The sequence below is a fragment of the Zea mays genome, chromosome 2, assembly GCF_902167145.1.
Source record: "Zea mays cultivar B73 chromosome 2, Zm-B73-REFERENCE-NAM-5.0, whole genome shotgun sequence".
Classification (NCBI taxonomy): Eukaryota; Viridiplantae; Streptophyta; class Magnoliopsida; order Poales; family Poaceae; genus Zea; species Zea mays.
Genome location: NC_050097.1, coordinates 203422442 through 203440572, shown reverse-complemented (window position 1 = coordinate 203440572; position 18131 = coordinate 203422442). Strand labels below are relative to the sequence as shown.

The 18131-nt window shown below is 47.7% G+C and overlaps 1 protein-coding gene across 3 annotated transcripts; it reads left to right on the top strand.

Moving 5' to 3' along the window:
• The first annotated feature begins 805 nt into the window (after positions 1-805).
• On the top strand, positions 806-9553 carry LOC100272552 (uncharacterized). 3 transcript variants are annotated; one of them, XM_008669239.3, is made up of 12 exons: positions 806-1212; positions 1298-1320; positions 1402-1507; positions 4751-4827; positions 5015-5087; positions 5460-5499; positions 6467-6539; positions 6629-6779; positions 7096-7166; positions 8002-8175; positions 8263-8346; positions 9322-9553. In XM_008669239.3, the coding sequence occupies exons 1-12, from the start codon at positions 1144-1146 to the stop codon at positions 9359-9361; spliced, it is 981 nt and encodes a 326-aa protein (XP_008667461.1). In that variant the 5' UTR covers positions 806-1143; the 3' UTR covers positions 9362-9553. The 3 variants fall into 3 exon arrangements, with proteins under 3 accessions (XP_008667461.1, XP_008667463.1, NP_001140491.1); XM_008669241.3 differs by lacking the exon at positions 9322-9553 and adding an exon at positions 8555-9005; NM_001147019.1 differs by lacking the exon at positions 9322-9553 and having other exon boundaries at positions 825-1212; positions 8263-8513.
• The last annotated feature ends 8578 nt before the right edge of the window (positions 9554-18131 follow it).

Sequence of the window (18131 nt, the reverse complement as noted above, 5' to 3'; positions counted from 1 at the left end):
TGAATAGGAAGGGAGAAAGAGGGTCCCCTTGCCGAACCCCACGTCTGTGTTTGATTGCCTTTGAACGTTGCCCATTTAAAATTATTCTTGAGGAGGACGATCCCAAGATTTCAGCAACCCAATTGCGCCAATTCTGGGAGAACCCATAGGCCCTTAACACATCCAAGAGATATGCCCAATTCAGGGTGTCGAAGGCTTTAGAGATGTCAAGCTTGACAAATAGAGCTGGATTACCTTTTTTATGCAGCTTCATGATCACCCTCTGCACGTATAGAAAGTTGTCATGGATTGACCGGTTCTGGATGAAGGCGTTCTGAGCGTTGGATATAATTTCGTTCATTCTTGGCGCCAGCCTATTTGCCATGATTTTTGTTATAATTTTCATAAAGCTATTGATCAGGCTTATCGGCCTAAACCTATCAATTCTGTTAGCATTTTCCCCCTTGGGTATGAGGATGATGTTTGCTTCGTTGACCAAATGCAGGCTTTTGGATCTATGATGGAAAAAATCATTTATTGCCATGTAGAGATCGTTTTTGACAGATCGAATATATGGTTATACAAAATAGTACTGTAGATAACAACACTGTGTGCAGGGTATAATTTAAAATATAAAGTGAGATATAAAATGTGATAGAAGAGTTGTTGGAGATAGCATGAGAGACAAATATGGTTTATTACAGTAAAGAGCTAATGAGCTACACTTTAGATTAAATTTAATTGTTTAGATTGCTGCAGCTATAATCTATAAAAACAAAAATATTATATAAATAGTAGAAACCCGGATTAAAACCAAGCGAACGTACTTCTTAACAGTCGGAACTCGGAATCGGAAGTGGCGTGAAGCAACGAAACAGCGACACGCCATCAACAGTACCATTCAGATCGGAATCCCAGTTAGCTCTCTGTGCCCTACCTGTCAGTGACACAGAAATCCAGTCGGCGGGGCTGCCGCCTGCCGCATCCTCCCCTCGCCCACCGTCGACGACTTGATCCCCTCCCACCGTTGAGGCCGCCTCCTCACGGCAGCGAGCCAGCGACTCCTCTCTTCGTCTCCTACAAGTAGCCAGACACCACTCCGACTTTGCCGGCAACCCGTCGACAGCGACGAGGCGCAGCATAAGGCATACGGGCACGGCGGCCATGGCGACCAGCTCCAAACCCGCCGCGCCCGTGGACCCCATGGTCGTGCTCGCCCACGAGTTCCCCGAGGTAGAAGCCCCGCCACCCTTCCTCGCAACTTCCCCTGTCCGCCTCCGCGTTCTCACGTCCTCCCCTCTCCTCTTTTGCTGCGCAGGTGTCATTCGACTACGACGAGAGGTGTAGCCCCGCTCCATCCACGACCTGCCCGATCGCGCGCCTCCTGATTTGATAAGATCAGCTTCCGTAATTGATTCGCAGGGATGTAGCGTTGTACGCGCTCGGGGTTGGTGCCTGCGGCGATGACGCCGTCGACGAGAAGGAGCTTCACTTCGTGTACCACAGGGATGGGCAGCCACACATTAAGGTCGTACTCCCATCGGTTAATCCCCTCCCGTTTTGGTGCCAACTGGTAGCTGTTGTTGTGTTCCAGACTCCAGTTTTGGCCGTTCTGCTGTTGAACTTGCTTTGCAGCTATATGGTTTGGTGTTTTCTGCATACCGTATACAGCCTCGTCGAACCTGTGTTGTCGACATTCAGATATTACTGCAATTTGATGTTGAGTTTACATTCCAAAGTCATATTAAACTAGATCCTGTCAACACATAGAGCCATAGAGGTATTTTACAATTTCTAGATAGGTTCCTTGTTGCCAATAGTCAAGACTTTGTCTTACTTGCAGCTTTAGGTTGGAAAATTCTAGCTCTTGGCTGGCCTATATCCATCCCAGATTTATTTCTGCAAACTAAGTGGCTTAAGGTGCTTCCTAGTAATGAACAAGTAGACAAACAAGAAAACAGACAAGGAACTGTGTGTTCATCTGTCTAATCTTAGATCTGGCTAACAGAAGAAGCATCCATGTTCTTAGAAATTACCACATTAATGGGGTAAAAATAAAACCAAAATAACCCTATACATGATGATGAATTACCCACACTGCAATATATGCACATTTAATTATGTGGGTCCAAACAATTAAAGCCGATACTAATTTGATATATTGTAAATCTAGAATATTGCATGAGTGTGAGCTGCGAGCAGGATAAAGAGATCGAAGAGAAATAAAATATGGAGTCCTGACAATGGAGAAAACAAATGTTCAAATGTACAAAAAATGCTAAAAGTATGTATCTCTGAAGTCATAAGGCTATCTCCAGCAGCTTACCCATCTCCATACCTTTTATTCAAACCCCACTTTGCGAACAATGTAGTCTACAATGAAAAACAATGCAAAACAGTGTTTTGGGTGACCATATAAGTGGACTGCTTGATACGGTCTAATAATAATAAACGGTCCCAATACACGATATATCAATGCCAAAAGCTGGATCATTCATCTCCCTCAAGGAATTGAGGACACACACAGCCTCAAGAGCTCTCCGTCAATAACAATGCTGATGTGTTCCTCTAGCTCAAGTTGAGCATTGAAGGCCACTACGTACCACAGCAATGGACAGTTGGACACTGCATGAGCTTAATATATATGTTTGGGTTGGGTGTTATGTAGAATTTAATCTAGTATTGTATAATTTGCATTGAGAACCCACCAAGGCCAAGAGAATCTTTTAGCAGAAAGTTAATTTGCATGAAATTAAAGATTAGAAAAGGTACTGGCCATGGAAAAGGGTACTAGTTGATGAAGGGATTTTGAGCTATATGAAATGACTTTGGTACATATTTTGTTTTTACTTTGTCTTGATCCTGTTAGCAAGCCTTGTATTAACTTCTTCCATAGAAAATATGTCAACAGTGCATAGTGGGCTGCATAGAATTGATGTCATACATGTTTATTTTCCTAATGATGTTTTTTTTCAACTGGTAGGCCCTTGATACTTGCTGACATATTTGCATAAGGTTGGAAGTGGGCTGAATATTTTTTTTTGGCATACACATAGTAGATCCCCCCCCCCTCCCAACCTACAAATTCAATTTAATGATAGATTAAAGAAGGGAAATGACTGTGATGGCTTGATGGTCCCTGTGAAAACAACATATAGGTTGATTTGTAGAGTAAGAGCCAGATTGTGTGTGTCTCCGATGGTGCTGATCGGGAGTGTCTTGTTGAAGAGTAATATTATTGACCATGTCCCAAAGTTGCATGTATTCCAACAAGGCCTCAACTGTCAAAGCCCCATTGGTGTCATCCACCTAACTTCTGTTTATGTAAAGCTTGTGCCACTCTATGTTATTTCAAGGCTCTCGTGGGAATGACTTGTGGGGGCATGTTCTACTGATACCATAAATGGTGAAAAGGCAAATGTGCCTCTAACAGATCAGCAGGAACTGTCACAATCATACACTGCAGAACACACACGAGCACAATGGTTTTTGGTGGCTGGAATGACTTTGTCTTTTCAGTTTTTCTCTTCTACTTATATAGCCAAACGTGAGCTACAAATCAAGCTGTGATAGCCTTCTAAATAATGCAGAATATTACCTAACTAATCAGCATATTACCCCTATTACTCCGTGCTGAAAAAATTAGCTAAAGTAAATGCTATGACCCTAGACTCTAGCATGCACCTAGACACACAGGATTATTTTCAACAAACAGCAGGTGCTAAACACAGTTACGCTGACGCAAAACATGCTTGCCACCAAAATAAAACTGCTGCCAAATTACTGATGCGAGAAGGGGAGGGCAGATTATGTAAAAAATGCTTACATTTATGAACAAAGTTTGAATGCTAAAATTACCATAAATACAAGATGTTTCTTCTGAGTAGAATACATACCATGCAAAAGTAGGAACATTGCATATTCTTTTCTACAATTGTTTAAATTGTAAAACCTCAGGATTGCATGTGCAATCGATACTGATATGAACAAGCAAAAAGGTAGTTCTATAAATTATTGACTGTATATTTAAGTAACAGAATCTCAAGTTTGTAAGGCTTGATGCTTCCTTTGTGCTAACAATATTTGAATTAATACCGTTTGCAGATCCAGTGCCAGAGGCTCCCACATGAGTGGGGTATTGTGAACTAATACAGTTTGCATGTTAAAAATATACAGTACTCATTATAACCTCGCAATTGCATGTGCCAGTTTGCTTGTTGTTTATGATTTATGAGACTTAACAAAATTTGTTCTCTTACTGCATAAGAACCACCAATTATTTGTTTGTGATTAAGGCATCAATAAACGTTTATAATGAAACCTTTGGAACTTATAGTGACAAAAGAAGCTGACTTCGTGCAAGGCGTGATTCAAATCAATGAACTTCCAATCGTGTATGAATGAGAACCAGTAGATGATTTTTATCCTGTGCAACACTCCTCTTTTTGGTTCTGGGACCTGTATTCCTTGGAAAATACAATTGTTTGGATAGCTTTCAGTGAATGTAAATGACCTGGCAATGTATCAAGGCATAAATATTCAAGAACTACGTTGAGCCATGCATGGAGTTTATGTGACTCTCACATGGGGATATGTATACTCAAAGAATTGAGATGGATTTTCATGTCCTTTTATCTCTTTTACTCATATGTCACTAGTCATCTATAAATTCTGAACGGGACATTGGAAAGATCAACTCTTAATCACTGTGCTGGATAATGGTTCAAGATTAATACACTAATATCTTTGTATTTTTTTCATTGAAATGCAGACCCTTCCTACTTTTGTTTCTTTATTTCCCAACAAGAACAGCAATGGGCTTGGATTTGTTGATGTGCCTGGCCTTAAGTAAGAGTTACATAAAACAACAGTTTTTGAGATTCACCCTCTCTATTATGTGTTTTTGCTGCGATTCTTGTTGGCCGTTGTTTTTCATTTCCATAGATGTGCAGCATTCAGGTTTTGTCAGGTCAAATGGTCGACATTCTGAGTACATTTATTGTTACAATAATTTGCCTTATTTTCTGTTCTCCAGCTTTGATGCAAGCCTTCTACTGCATGGTCAACAATACATAGAGATCTATAGGCCAATCCCTTCGTATGCCAGTGTAAGTAGCTTTACAGTTCTCCAAAGTTTGTGCTAATATCTTTGTGCTGGGAGATTATACATGGTATAAGCATTTTGTTGATTAAAAGCATTATTTATGTGAGTTTCAGACTAGCTGTTCAGAAATGGCTAGATCGGTTCCTTTGGATGTGGATTAACCACTGGAGTTTCATCTCATCTAAACTGGATTGTTTTCAATTTATTGTTGCATGTTCATTAGTTATGACTATGGACAGGTCAAAGCAACAGCTAATGTTGATGTCGTCCTCTAAATAGAATGATTACAGCAATACTCAATTTTCTTGTTCTATTCAGCATTTAGGATACAACATTCTTGAGCGGCCCATCTTTGATTTCAGTATTTATTGTTCAGGTTGTAAACAGGGTTAAAGTAGCTGGTTTGCACGACAAGGGTACCTGCTCCCACTCATCCTGAATTGATAATTTTTTTACTGACTGGATGATACATATACTTTTTTATCACCATGCTCCTTGTTATTTTTTCATCCTTAAAATTATTGTCCATGTTTCCCTATTTCAACTTCTTTTTTATGGTAGCTCTAACTCATGTTATTTCTTGATATGAAATATTTAAAATTTGGTTGAACTAGGGGGGTGGTTCAGCATTTTGTTATAGACTAACAATTGTCAATAACTCCATATTGAGATAATAAGAACCACATATTTTATTTTTTGCACATCAATGAATGAAACACATCATAAAGCTACAAACCATTTCCATAAAATCATAATGAAGAACAGTATACCGTTGTCCTTCACGTGAGTGCCTCAAATAAAACCTGTTTATTATCATGTGATAGTTTTGTGCTTGTAGTAGAATTTTGAAGTTGGAGCTTTGTTCTTGGAGGAATGAATGGTTATTGTGAAAAAGATCTTTATTTTTCAACTATATCACGTGTAACTATTAACTTGGTCCTTTCAACTTTATCTCTGTGCTTGAAAGTGCCCAGCACCCACTCCTGCAGTACTTTTGGTCAAACTGCCAAAGTACTACTTGGTACTTAGTGTTAGATGTAAATAGTGTGCATGTATTTAGTCTCTAGTACAGGGTGCTGTTTGCACTTTGTACTTCATATTTGGCTCTTTGGCCGTTGCAATAGGCTGAGCTGCACATTCCTAGCACTTAGCACCTTTAATTTTAATCATCATAAATGACATCCTTTAATCGATTTCACCACTGATTGCTTCCTTTCTGCCATTTGCCGTAACTGCAAAAATATAAGGGATTATACTACCTCCGTTCTCAAATATTTGTCGTCCGCTAGTTCATTTTTGAACTAAGATACGATAAATAAAAAAACGGAGGGAGTATTCAATTTTATTGAATTGATTCTACCGATGCACTATTTTAATGTGCAGGGAAAGCAACTATTCTTGAGCTCGAAACTACCACAAGCCTCAAAGAGTCAGGGGAAATTTTATGCATGAACAGGTCAGTATGGTGGCCATTTTATTTCAGACTCCCAATCAAACACTATCCTACAAAAAAGAGCAATGCAGTTATCTTAGTGTGTAATGCAGGAGTACTATCTACTTGCGTGGTGCTGGAGGGTTTTCAGACTCTTCACGGCCATACTCATATGCTACCTATCCTGCTAATCAAGTTTCTCGCATTTCTATTCCAAATTCGGCACCTTCTGCAGTATGCGACGACCAGACAAAGCAATCCCAGGCATGTTACTTTATTTGTTTGTGTAGCACTGCAATATCTGGTATTTGTTGCTAATAAGGCACAGCTCATGTTTCGCACTGTGCCAATGTGATTACAACTTTTTATAGCCTGTTTTGATTAATTAATGTGTCCTTCCTACTGGCATCATTCATAGTACAATTCAGTGTCTGCTTTCAAGTGTTTTAAATTCTGAATTATTTGACCTGGTCCCAAGAGAACAAGTTCTACTTTTTTTGCAAACGAAATCAGTTTCTCAGTTTGTAAACATGAATGTTGTTATGCAAAGCCTAATTCTTTCTCTCTTTTTTTTAATTAGGCATTGTTATACAGGCTATCTGGGGATTACAATCCTTTGCATTCAGACCCAGATATTGCACAGCTTGCTGGGTATGCCTCATCATAATGCTATTCTATCTTTCTATTTATAGTCATATTTGACATCGAGGAAGTATTTGGGGTAGATGTTGGACTGAAAAGCTCTCAGTTTCAGGCTTTCAGCCTCTTCTTTCTTAGCACTCGTCCAAGTTAAGCATTTGTAGAAATGTAGATAATCTCAGAACCAGGTAACTAATTACCTAAATGTAGATAATAGCAGGATTCCAGCTCTCACTCGCTGTATTAACTCACATCCTTACCTCTGAATAAAAAGGGGCAACCAATTTCCAACTTTTTTTATTTTCTTTTCTTTAATAAAGAAACCAGTGATGCACATTGTAGTTCACGGCTAGCACTTATCATACGCACATGCACTGAAATTGGTTTAGATGTTTTAGACGAAAATGAAGGATTCCTTGATGCCATGAAATTTAGGTTCCGAGCGATTTATTCTCATTTGAGATTAACTTGAATCTCGGCAACCAGTGTTCTACGATAGTCCTCGGTTAGCACTTACCAGACACAGTGACATTCGTTTGGAGCTTTCAATAATTAAAAAAACTGAAGGATTCGTTGATGCCAGGATGCTAGATGCCAGGATGCTAGCGTGAAATTAGGTTCTGAGTCTTTTTCCTTCATTCTGATACGAACTAGAATCCCAGTGAAATTTCTCATAACTTCCTGTTCTGTTTATTTTACATGTTTCAGCGCTCCCAGTGAAATGTTTGTGTTCTGTTTATTTTTTACATGATCTGACAAAAGTACCGCAAGATCCCTCCTTTGCCTGGACTCGGCTTTCCATGCATGGAGCTTTACTGGAGATTCTGTCTGACGGGAGCTTTTGCAGGTTCACCCGTCCAATCCTGCACGGCCTCTGCACCCTAGGATTCGCTGCTCGCGCCGTCATAAAATCTTTCTGCAACGGCGAACCGACTGCGGTGAAGAGCATCTTCGGCCGTTTCCTTCTGCACGTCTACCCCGGGGAAACGTTGTCCACTGAGATGTGGCTTGACGGCCAGAAGTAATAAACAGCTATTCTGGCCACAGGCCCACAGCTGAACTCTGCTGCTCATATTCCTTGCTCACGAAAATGATTTGGCCTTTGCAGGGTGCACTACCAAACGAAGGCCAAGGAGCGGAACCGAGCTGTCCTCTCTGGATATGTGTTGCTCCAGCACATCCCCTCGTCATTGTAAGTAAAAGTTTTGTTTCTTAAAATTGGTGCCCGCTGAAAGCATTTGGCTTGGCTGTGATAAATTGAGCACGAGGTGGGCTGCCACTGTAATGATAGCCATGTATGGGTCTGCACATAACACATTCGTACTGTATTGATAAGAAGCACGTACCACTTAAATACGCAGATCCGAACGTCTTGATTTTATTTTGTTCGTTTTGGCGAGGTAATTGATTTTTTGTTAAGTCGGTGGGTAAGAAAAAGCTTCTGAACCAAGAGACTCAAGTGAGGTCTGTTCGGTGCCGTCGTTGCTCTGGCCTAGCAATCGTCAGCCCGTGACCAATCCAGCGTCAGACTGGACATTGTCATTCATAAAAGTTAGTATTACGTGTTCCTGCCAGTCTGCTGGGACTTGGCAGCCTGGGATTCGACGGAATATAAGTGATCATGCCTCTGAAAAGGACGATCTGGAGAAAGAATCTGAGCCACCACAGAGATTTGTACCACGATAAGTTGTTCAATTTAGCTTAAAGTAAGTTGTTTGGACTGTCCATAGAGATAAAAATACTATAGAAGTAGTAGAATTATTATCATTGCTATTCAAGTTACATTTCCTGAACCAAACAACACCTTCAGTTTATCCGTATATATAATCTCTGCCAGAGTTCGCGTGTGCTCGACTAAATTCGGTAACTGAAAACACGGATTTTGATTGTTGGACTGACAACACAGGCGGCAGGTTCGCTGCTCATTATAAGCTTGGTGTCAAGAATGAAACTATCTATATCTATCCTTAGTAATTTTAGTGATTAATAATGGCATACCGCATAAGGCTGTTGTATCTAACCTGTATTTCATTTCATAGAGACAATCTGAGTTAGGTTACAATAATGGTGGTTGTTTGAGTTAGGCCACAATAATAGTGATTGTTTGGATAATCCATGATTTTTATGCTTCTAAGTATGAAATTTGTTTTGTTTTTGTTTTTTGAAGGATGGATGACAAGATCAAAGATAATAAAGTAGTTCAGTAATCTAGAAAACTGTTTTCTTCGGTCGTACTGTAAAGAAGATATGAACTTATAGCTTAATATATATAAGTCTAATAAGTTGGGTGTGGTATACACTATACACTATACACTAGATAGCACTAGGTAACATGAGGGCATGAGGCTCAAAAGCTGTATGAAACAACCAATGTTCATGAAAGTTTTTTTTTTAATGTTTGGAAGAGTTTAAAGGCGTGGGCCTGGCCATGGCGTGCAGCATCGTGGGCCTATATACCGAGAAAACCGAACCGAATAAACCGAGAAAACTGATTGCCCAGTCCTAATCATTTCGCGGCGCCGCGCGACGACGGCCGTCAACTGTCGTCTCCTTTATCGTCGCATCCCCATCCATACCGCTTTTGTCCTGCACAGCTATATACTAGCGTACAGCAGTACGTACTTGTGGTAGCTTAGCTGCGGCCCGCGCGCGGGCGGAGGATGCAGATAGACGCTTTCGGCTAATCTGATGGAACGGGACGAGAGCGTGATCCCAATGCAAACCCCAGTCATGCCCACCCCGTCCCGTTCCCTCCTCTGAAGGACCAGGATGATGCAGCAGTTGCAGTTGGATCCCGCATAATAATTTATTTAATTACATGAAGAGGATTAATTCTAGAGAGACAGAGGTTAACGAAACAAATAGCATAATTAACAAGAGATACTCCTGTATGCTGCTAAAACCAAAGCAAGTATAGTCAGGGAAAACCATTCATTCAATCTCATCTTCCCTCCGGTCAAAGCCGATCAACCTTTTTTTCGCAAGACACGGGGGGCAAGCAATGAGCAGGCTGAACAATAGGAAATTTTTTTTGGTGCAGTCTAAATACAAACTAGGGTGTTTAGAGCCCCTCATATAGACACTACCTGCAAAAGCAGCAACAATAACTAAAACGTTATCTAGTAGATCTGTAGGTGTGTTATATTCTTTTTTTTGAGAGACTGTAAACATTCTAGTTTGTATGTGAACTAAATCAATTTTTTTCCGAATAATAACAGATGAACCTAACACACGCTCGATTGCTCGAATCCTCTGACGTCGACGTCAGGCCAGTGACATGTGGGCGTTGTGCCATTGTAGCACGTGGTGCCCACGCGTCAGTGACCTAACGTCACTAACATCGACATCGGAGGAACTGATCTAGCCAACATGCGGGCCCGCACCTCTTTTTTTATCAAAGACCCTGTCCCATCCTGGCCATCCACCATGCCCGCGGCTCCGTACGTGCTGTCCTAGTTAATTAATTAAAAATTAGTTAGTTATTAACTAGTTCGTACTTAATTTGCATTTACTCGCTTGTATCCAGATTCTTTTGGAGGTACTAAATTTCTGTATAAAATAGATGGGCAATCTAGTAAGCTACTAAGCTTACACCATGAAAACAATACATATATCTATACTACTATATTAAGAACTTAATAGCCTGTTTGGTTTAAGGAATTAGCTAGTCCATCATCTTCTCACTCCTCACTTTTTTGTTTGGTTTGTGGAATGGAATGAGTTGATTCATCATCACCTCATTCCTTATAGTTATTTAGTTAGTACTAATATGAGGAATGATGTCATCCCACCAAATTTGAGGAATGGACCTATGATGCACCACCACATTTTGGATAGAGTGATTCCTCAAACCAAACACCCCCTAACGTGGGCACCTGGTGCTACAACGACTTCACCTTCCACGTTGACACTCTAGACCCGCCCCGCCTCGGTGCCGTTTATAGGCCCCACATCAGCACCCGACCTTGTCCATGCAAAAAATAGTGCAAAGCAAAGACTCGAACCTACACCCCACTGCTCCAAAAATTTAGAGCTAACCGCTATACCACACATACATTAGTGTTTGTTGAGCTCTAAAAAGAGCAGTGCGGACGGTCCGGCCCCGAGGCCGGACGGTCCGCGGTCCGGACAGTCCGCGGTGGTGGCGCGGACGGTTCGCGCGTGCGTAGAGTCAGTTAGGGTTCCTAGTTTCTCGCGGGATTGGTTACCTAAAACCGCGGGATTAACTCGGAAATCAGTTTGAAGCGGATCCAGACCTCCCCTTTATATAGATGAAGGGCTACGGCCGATTGAACCCCCAACAATCGAACCAATACCACTTCTATCTCGCATTTATTTTCAGCACAATTAGGAGTAGTTCTAGTCTAGTTCTAGTTTAGCCCTAGTTTAGTATTCCAATCCCCAAATTCTCTGCCTCCCCTCGACTCTACGTCGATTAGAGGAGTCTAGGTCGGTCTGCCCGAGCCTAGACAACTCCTAGGATCTCTCCTCCCCGACGGGGTCCCTCCCGGGAGCAAGATCCAGGCGCCGCCGGCGATCTTCCGCCGCCCCTGCGCACGCGCGAACCGTCCGGCCCTAGGGCGCGGACCGTCCGGCCGTCAGGCAGGGGATCCTAGCTCCTGCACCAGGTCGCGGACCGTCCGGCCCTGTGCCGCGGACCGTCCGCGTCTGACCAGGGAGCACCGCCGCCTCGCGCCAGGTCGCGGACCGTCCGGCTCTGTGCCGCGGACCGTCCGCGCCTGACCAGAGAGCACCGCCGCTGGTTCTTTTGAGTGATTGGCGCCTCCAAAAAGGTGTCAACATACTTTTTGGCGACTCCGCTAGGGATTAGGTGTCTAGACCTGCTAAAAATCGGCTCATAGATGGCCGGTTCTAAGGATCACACCAAGATCTCCACCACCAACATCATCATCAAGCCAGCCATGGAGGCGCTCCCGGCTGATGACCAAAGGCCCTTTGAAGACCTCGTAATGCGCGATGAGAAGGAGGTGATGCGGCAATGGAACGAACAACGCGACAAGGAAGAGGCGGAACTGCTGCATAAACTCTCCGAACGGCGCAAGGAGGCGGGCGGACAAGTACTTGTCACACATCACGTTAGATCGCCACCAGAAGATCGTCCGTCAAGGGGAGATCGATATGGAATCTCTCCTACCTCCACTTCAGGGTCCCGCTGTAAGTACTCCAGATCTATCTCTTACGACTTTCATGGATCAACGAGGAGATCAGTTAAAGCAATATGTAGATGAACCTATTAAAATGCATTTACGTGCACACGAGAAATCAGTTGCTCCTAGCTTTCCATCGCGAGAGTCTAATACAGAACCACCCGCGTCAAACACATCGGCTATAAATGGGTCACCCTTGACCCAGCCATCATATGGTATGCCGATGCACGCTTTCGTGTCACCATCACAGCCGCAACCACTAGGCACGCGGCAGGTACTGGACGCGACCGGACCGTCCGAGCATCATCTTAGACAGTCCGGTTATACCGTGGACCGTCCGGCGTGTTTCGCCGGACCGTCCGACCCGATGCAGACCCGCACAAAAAACACTCAGGTCGCACCGTACATGGCCGGACCATCAGGGTACAACCCCGAACAATTCGGCCCCATCACGGACCGTCCGGCGCATCACGCCGGACCGTCCGGATATGTTGCGGATCGTCCGCCATCTTACGTCGGACCGTCCGGATATGGCATGAACTGCCCGACGTATTACACCGGACCATCCGACTCTACACGAGTCCACGTGCAGACTGCCCAAGTCGCGCCATATATGACCGATCCGTCCGGGTACAACCCTGGACCATTCGGACCGATCGCAGACCGTCCAGTTCTTTACGATAGACGGTCTGGGTACGAGACTACCCACGTAACACCTTATACGGCTGGGCATTCCGGATATACCTTCGGACCGTTTGGCCAGGTCGCGAACCATCCGGCCTCTTACGCCGGACCATCCGGATATGCGTACGCAGAGCCGAGAACTGCGCAATATGCACAGTTTCCACATTCATCGCAGCAACATTATGGTGCCCCACCAGCAACACATTATAATCATACCATACCACCTCATGGACATAGGGCTGAATACTGTTCGGCCACAAGAGAGCCTGAGAGGTATAGGGCAGGAGCTGGTGACATTAATAGGACACCTAACACACACCTCAAACATCCCTGGGAGGAAAGCCGACAGAGTGATGTCAGGAAACCTGAGATTTCCACCCACAAACTCAATGGATGTCGCCAGACATGGCGGAGAGGATCAGAGACGAAGTAGCTGGGGTGTTCAGAGACAAACTCGGTGTTAGTGTGTCAGGTACAGGGCAATCGTATCGGAAGTGTCGGGGACCATAATTAGGGGTACCCTCAAGGCTCCTAATTCTCAGCTGGTAACCCCCATCAGCATAAAGCTGCAAAGGCCTGATGGGTGCGATTAAGTCAGGGATCAGTCCATTCGAGTGACTCGATCACGCCTCGCCCGAGCCTAGCCTCGGACAAGGGCAGCTGACCCCGGAGGATTTCCGTCTCGCCCGAGGCCCCCCTCCAACGGCGAACATATTTCCGGCTCGCCCGAGGCCCTACCTTCGCTAAGAAGCAACCCTGACCAAATCGCCGCACCAACCGACCAAATCGAGCATTTAATGCAAAGGTGGCCTGACACCTTTATCCTGACGCGCGCCCCCCAGCCGGCAGAGCCGAAGTGACCGTTGTCACTTCGCCGCTCCACTGACCGATCTGGCAGGAGGACAGCGCCGCCTACGCCACTCCGACTGCGGTGCCACTTGACAGAGTGAGACTGACAGGCAGTCAGGCCCTGTCGAAGGCATCATAGGAAGCTCCGCTCCGCCCGACCCAGGGCTCGGACTCGGGCTAAGTCCCAGAAGACGGCGAACTCCGCTCCGCCCGACCCAGGGCTCGGACTCGGGCTAAGTCCCGGAAGACGGCGAACTCCGCTCCGCCCGACCTAGGGCTCGGACACGGGCTAAGTCCCGGAAGACGACGAACTCCGCTCCGCCCGACCCAGAGCTCGGACTCGGGCTAAGTCCCGGAAGACGGCGAACTCCGCTCCGCCCGACCCAGGGCTCGGACTCGGGCTCAGCCCCGGAAGACGATGAACTCCGCTCCGCCCGACCCAGGGCTCGGACTTGGGCTCAGCCCTAGAAGACGACGAACTCTGCCTCGCCCGACCCAGGGGCTCGGACTCGACCTCGACCACGGAAGACAGACTCGACCTCGGCCTCAGAGGAGCTTCCACATCGCCCAACCTAGGGCGTAGACCAGCCACGTCAACAGGAGGCGCCATCATCACCCTACCCCGAGCTGACTCGGGCCGCAGGGAACGAGACCGGCGTCCCATCTGGCTAGCTCCGCCGGATAGGCAATGATGGCGCCCCGCGTACCCTGTGACGGCGGCGGCTCTCAGCCCCCTTACGGAAGCAAGAGGACGTCAGCAAGGACTCAACCGCTCCGACAGCTGTCCTTCCGCCAGGCTCCATCGCTCCTCCGACGGCCACGACATCACACCAGCTGGGTGCCAAAATCTCTCCGGCTGCCACAACGGCATGTACTTAGGGCGCTAGCTCTCCTCCGCTAGACACGTAGCACTCTGCTACACCCCCCATTATACACCTGGATCCTCTCCTTGCGCCTATAAAAGGAAGGACCAGCGCCCTCTTAGAGAGGGTTGGCCGTGCGAGGACGAGGACGAGACAGGCGCTCGCTTGGGGCCGCTCGCTCCCTCTCCCGCGTGGACGCTTGTAACCCCCTACTGCAAGCGAGTCCAAACCCTCTGGGGTTTCGCATGCGGTCGCCTTGGGACCGGCTGACGGACGTCTCGACCTACGGGCCCTCTAGGTCCGAGGAAGACGACGAGCCCAGCATCTGTTGGGATTTCTCTGGACTTGGCAACCCCAGTGCCATGCGGGACTTCATGACCGCATGTGACTACTGCCTCTCCGACTGTTCCGACGGTAGCCGCAGCCTCGGCGACGAGGACTGCGGCCCAAGCCACGAATGTTTCCACTTCGATCTAGGGGGTCCCTCCGAAGGCAATCATCTCGGCATGCCGGAGGACGGTGATCTCCCTAGGCCGGTGCCCCGCGTTTACATCCCACGGGAGCTAGCTGTGGTCCCCGTTCAGGCGGAGGGCCATGACCCACAGCTCGAGCAAATCCGCGGGGTGCAGGCCAGGCTCGACGAGGGAGCAGGGGCGCTTGAGCCGATCCGCCGGGACGTCGGGCAGGCATGGGCGGGCCAACCCCCGGCCGGAGAAATGCGTCATCTGCCCCAGGGTTTCCAGCACCGCATCGTCGACGACGTCAGGGTCAGGCCGCCACCCGCATCTAGTGGGGTCGGCCAGAACCTGGCTGCAGCAGCAATGCTTCTCCGCGCGATGCCGGAGCCATCAACCACCGAGGGCCGGTGAATCCAGGGGGAGCTCAAGAATCTCCTGGAAGGCGCCGCGGTCCGACGGGCCGAGAGCTCTGCCTCCCGAAGGCAGGGGTACCCCTCGGAACCTCATGCCGCGACTTCCCGATTCATGCGGGAAGCCTCGATCTACACCGGGCGCACGCGCAACACCGCGCCTGCGGCCCCGGGCCGCCTCGGCAACGAGCACCATCACCGCGACCGTCGGGCCCACCTCGACGAGAGGGTGCGCCGAGGCTACCACCCCAGGCGTGGGGGACGCTACGACAGCGGGGAGGATCGGAGTCCCTCGCCCGAACCACCCGGTCCGCAGGCCTTCAGCCGGGCCATCCGACGGGCACCGTTCCCGACCCGGTTCCGACCCCTGACTACTATCACAAAGTACTCGGGGGAGACGAGACCGAAACTGTGGCTCGCGGACTACCGTCTGGCCTGCCAACTGGGTGGAACGGACGATGACAACCTCATCATCCGCAACCTCCCCCTGTTCCTCTCCGACACCGCTCGCGCCTGGTTGGAGCACCTGCCTCCGGGGCAGATCTCCAACTGGGACGACCTAGTCCAAGCTTTCGCCGGCAATTTCCAGGGCACGTACGTGCGCCCCGGGAATTCCTGGGACCTCCGAAGCTGTCGGCAGCAGCCGGGAGAGTCTCTCCGGGACTACATCCGGCGATTCTCGAAGCAGCGCACCGAGCTGCCCAACCTCACCGACTCGGATATCATCGGCGCGTTCCTCGCTGGCACCACCTGCCGCGACCTGGTGAGCAAGTTGGGTCGCAAGACCCCCACCAGGGCGAGCGAGCTGATGGACATCGCCACCAAGTTCGCCTCCGGCCAGGAGGCAGTCGAGGCTATCTTCCGAAAGGACAAGCAGCCCCAGGGCCGCCCATCAAAAGATGCTCCCGAGGCGTCGACTCAGCGCGGCGCCAAGAAGAAAGGCAAGAAGAAGTCGCAAGCGAAACGCGACGCCGCCGACGCGGACCTTATCGCCGCCGCCGAGTACAAGAACCCTCGGAAACCCCCCGGAGGTGCCAACCTCTTTGACAAGATGCTCAAGGAGTCGTGCCCCTATCACCAGGGGCCCGTCAAGCACACCCTTGAGGAGTGCGTCATGCTTCGGCGCCACTTCCACAGGGCCGGGCCACCCGCGGAGGGTGGCAGGGCCCGCGACGACGACAAGAAGGAAGATCACCAAGCAGGAGAGTTCCCCGAGGTCCGCGACTGCTTCATGATCTACGGTGGGCAAGCGGCGAATGCCTCGGCTCGGCACCGCAAGCAAGAGCGCCGGGAGGTCTGCTCGGTGAAGGTGGCGGCGCCAGTCTACCTAGACTGGTCCGACAAGCCCATCACCTTCGACCAAGCCGACCACCCCGACCACGTGTCGAGCCTGGGAAATACCCGCTCGTCGTCAACCCCGTCATCGGCGACGTCAGGCTCGCCAAGGTCCTCATGGACGGAGGTAGCAGCCTCAACATCATCTACGCCGAGACCCTCGGGCTCCTGCATGTCGATTTGTCCTCCGTCCGAGCAGGCGCTGCGCCCTTCCATGGGATCATTCCCGGGAAGCGCGTCCAGCGCCTCGGACAACTCGACCTTCCCGTCTGCTTCGGAACACCCTCCAACTTCCGAAGGGAGACCCTGACGTTCGAGGTGGTCGGGTTCCGAGGGACCTACCACGCGGTACTGGGAAGACCATGCTACGCGAAGTTCATGGCCGTCCCCAACTACACCTACCTGAAGCTCAAGATGTCGGGCCCCAACGGGGTCATCACCGTCGGCCCTAGAGATGGCAATGGGTACCCGAAACCCGATGGGTTTTTACCCCATTAGGGTACGGGTTTGGGTCAATTTTCATACCCATGGGTTTGTTAATAGGCATAAATGTATACCCGACGGGTTCATGGGTACGGGTTTGTTCCTATATTACCCAAACCCGTGAACCCGTGGGTTTTTTAAACCCGACCAAACCTAGTGTATATTGTCATTTTATTTTATAAACGAACAACAAAACTTGTTATCTACCTATTTACTTCCTATTTTTTATCAAATAGTGAATGTATAAGTAGTTGGTGAGAGTGTTGCTTGCTTGCTATTATAGTTATTACTAGCGTTATATATGTGGTGGGTGTATAACTTAGTGCAAGGTAACTTGATTATACAACTTATTATTTATATTTAATTCTTTCTACTAATATTTTTTATACCAAATCATGAACTCGTTGTTCATTACATAAATTTTGGACCATGATCTCATTAATCATTACGATACTTATTGATTATAGAAAGACTAAGTATATTGGAGATAAAACCCGCGGGTAACCCGTGGGTACCCGCTAACCCGATGGGTACGGGTTTGGGCAAAATTTCAAACCCGTCACGGGTACGGGTTTTTTAATGGGTGTAAATATTTTTCACGGGTACGGGTTTGGGATAGCAAAACCCGGCGGGTTTGTACCCGTTGCCATCTCTAGTCGGCCCCACGTACAAACACGCGTTCGAATGCGACGTGGAGTGCGTGGAGTACGCCGAGGCCCTCGCCGAG

What these genes read in the sequence shown, in the direction of transcription:
- LOC100272552 (XM_008669239.3), top strand. Translation starts at nt 1,144, where the DNA reads ATGGCGACCAGCTCCAAACCCGCCGCGCCCGTGGACCCCATGGTCGTG. An exon ending in GATATTGCACAGCTTGCTGG is followed by an intron (nt 7,167 to 8,001) that starts GTATGCCTCATC and finishes GAGCTTTTGCAG; the next exon opens with GTTCACCCGTCCAATCCTGC. An exon ending in ATGTGGCTTGACGGCCAGAA is followed by an intron (nt 8,176 to 8,262) that starts GTAATAAACAGC and finishes TGGCCTTTGCAG; the next exon opens with GGTGCACTACCAAACGAAGG.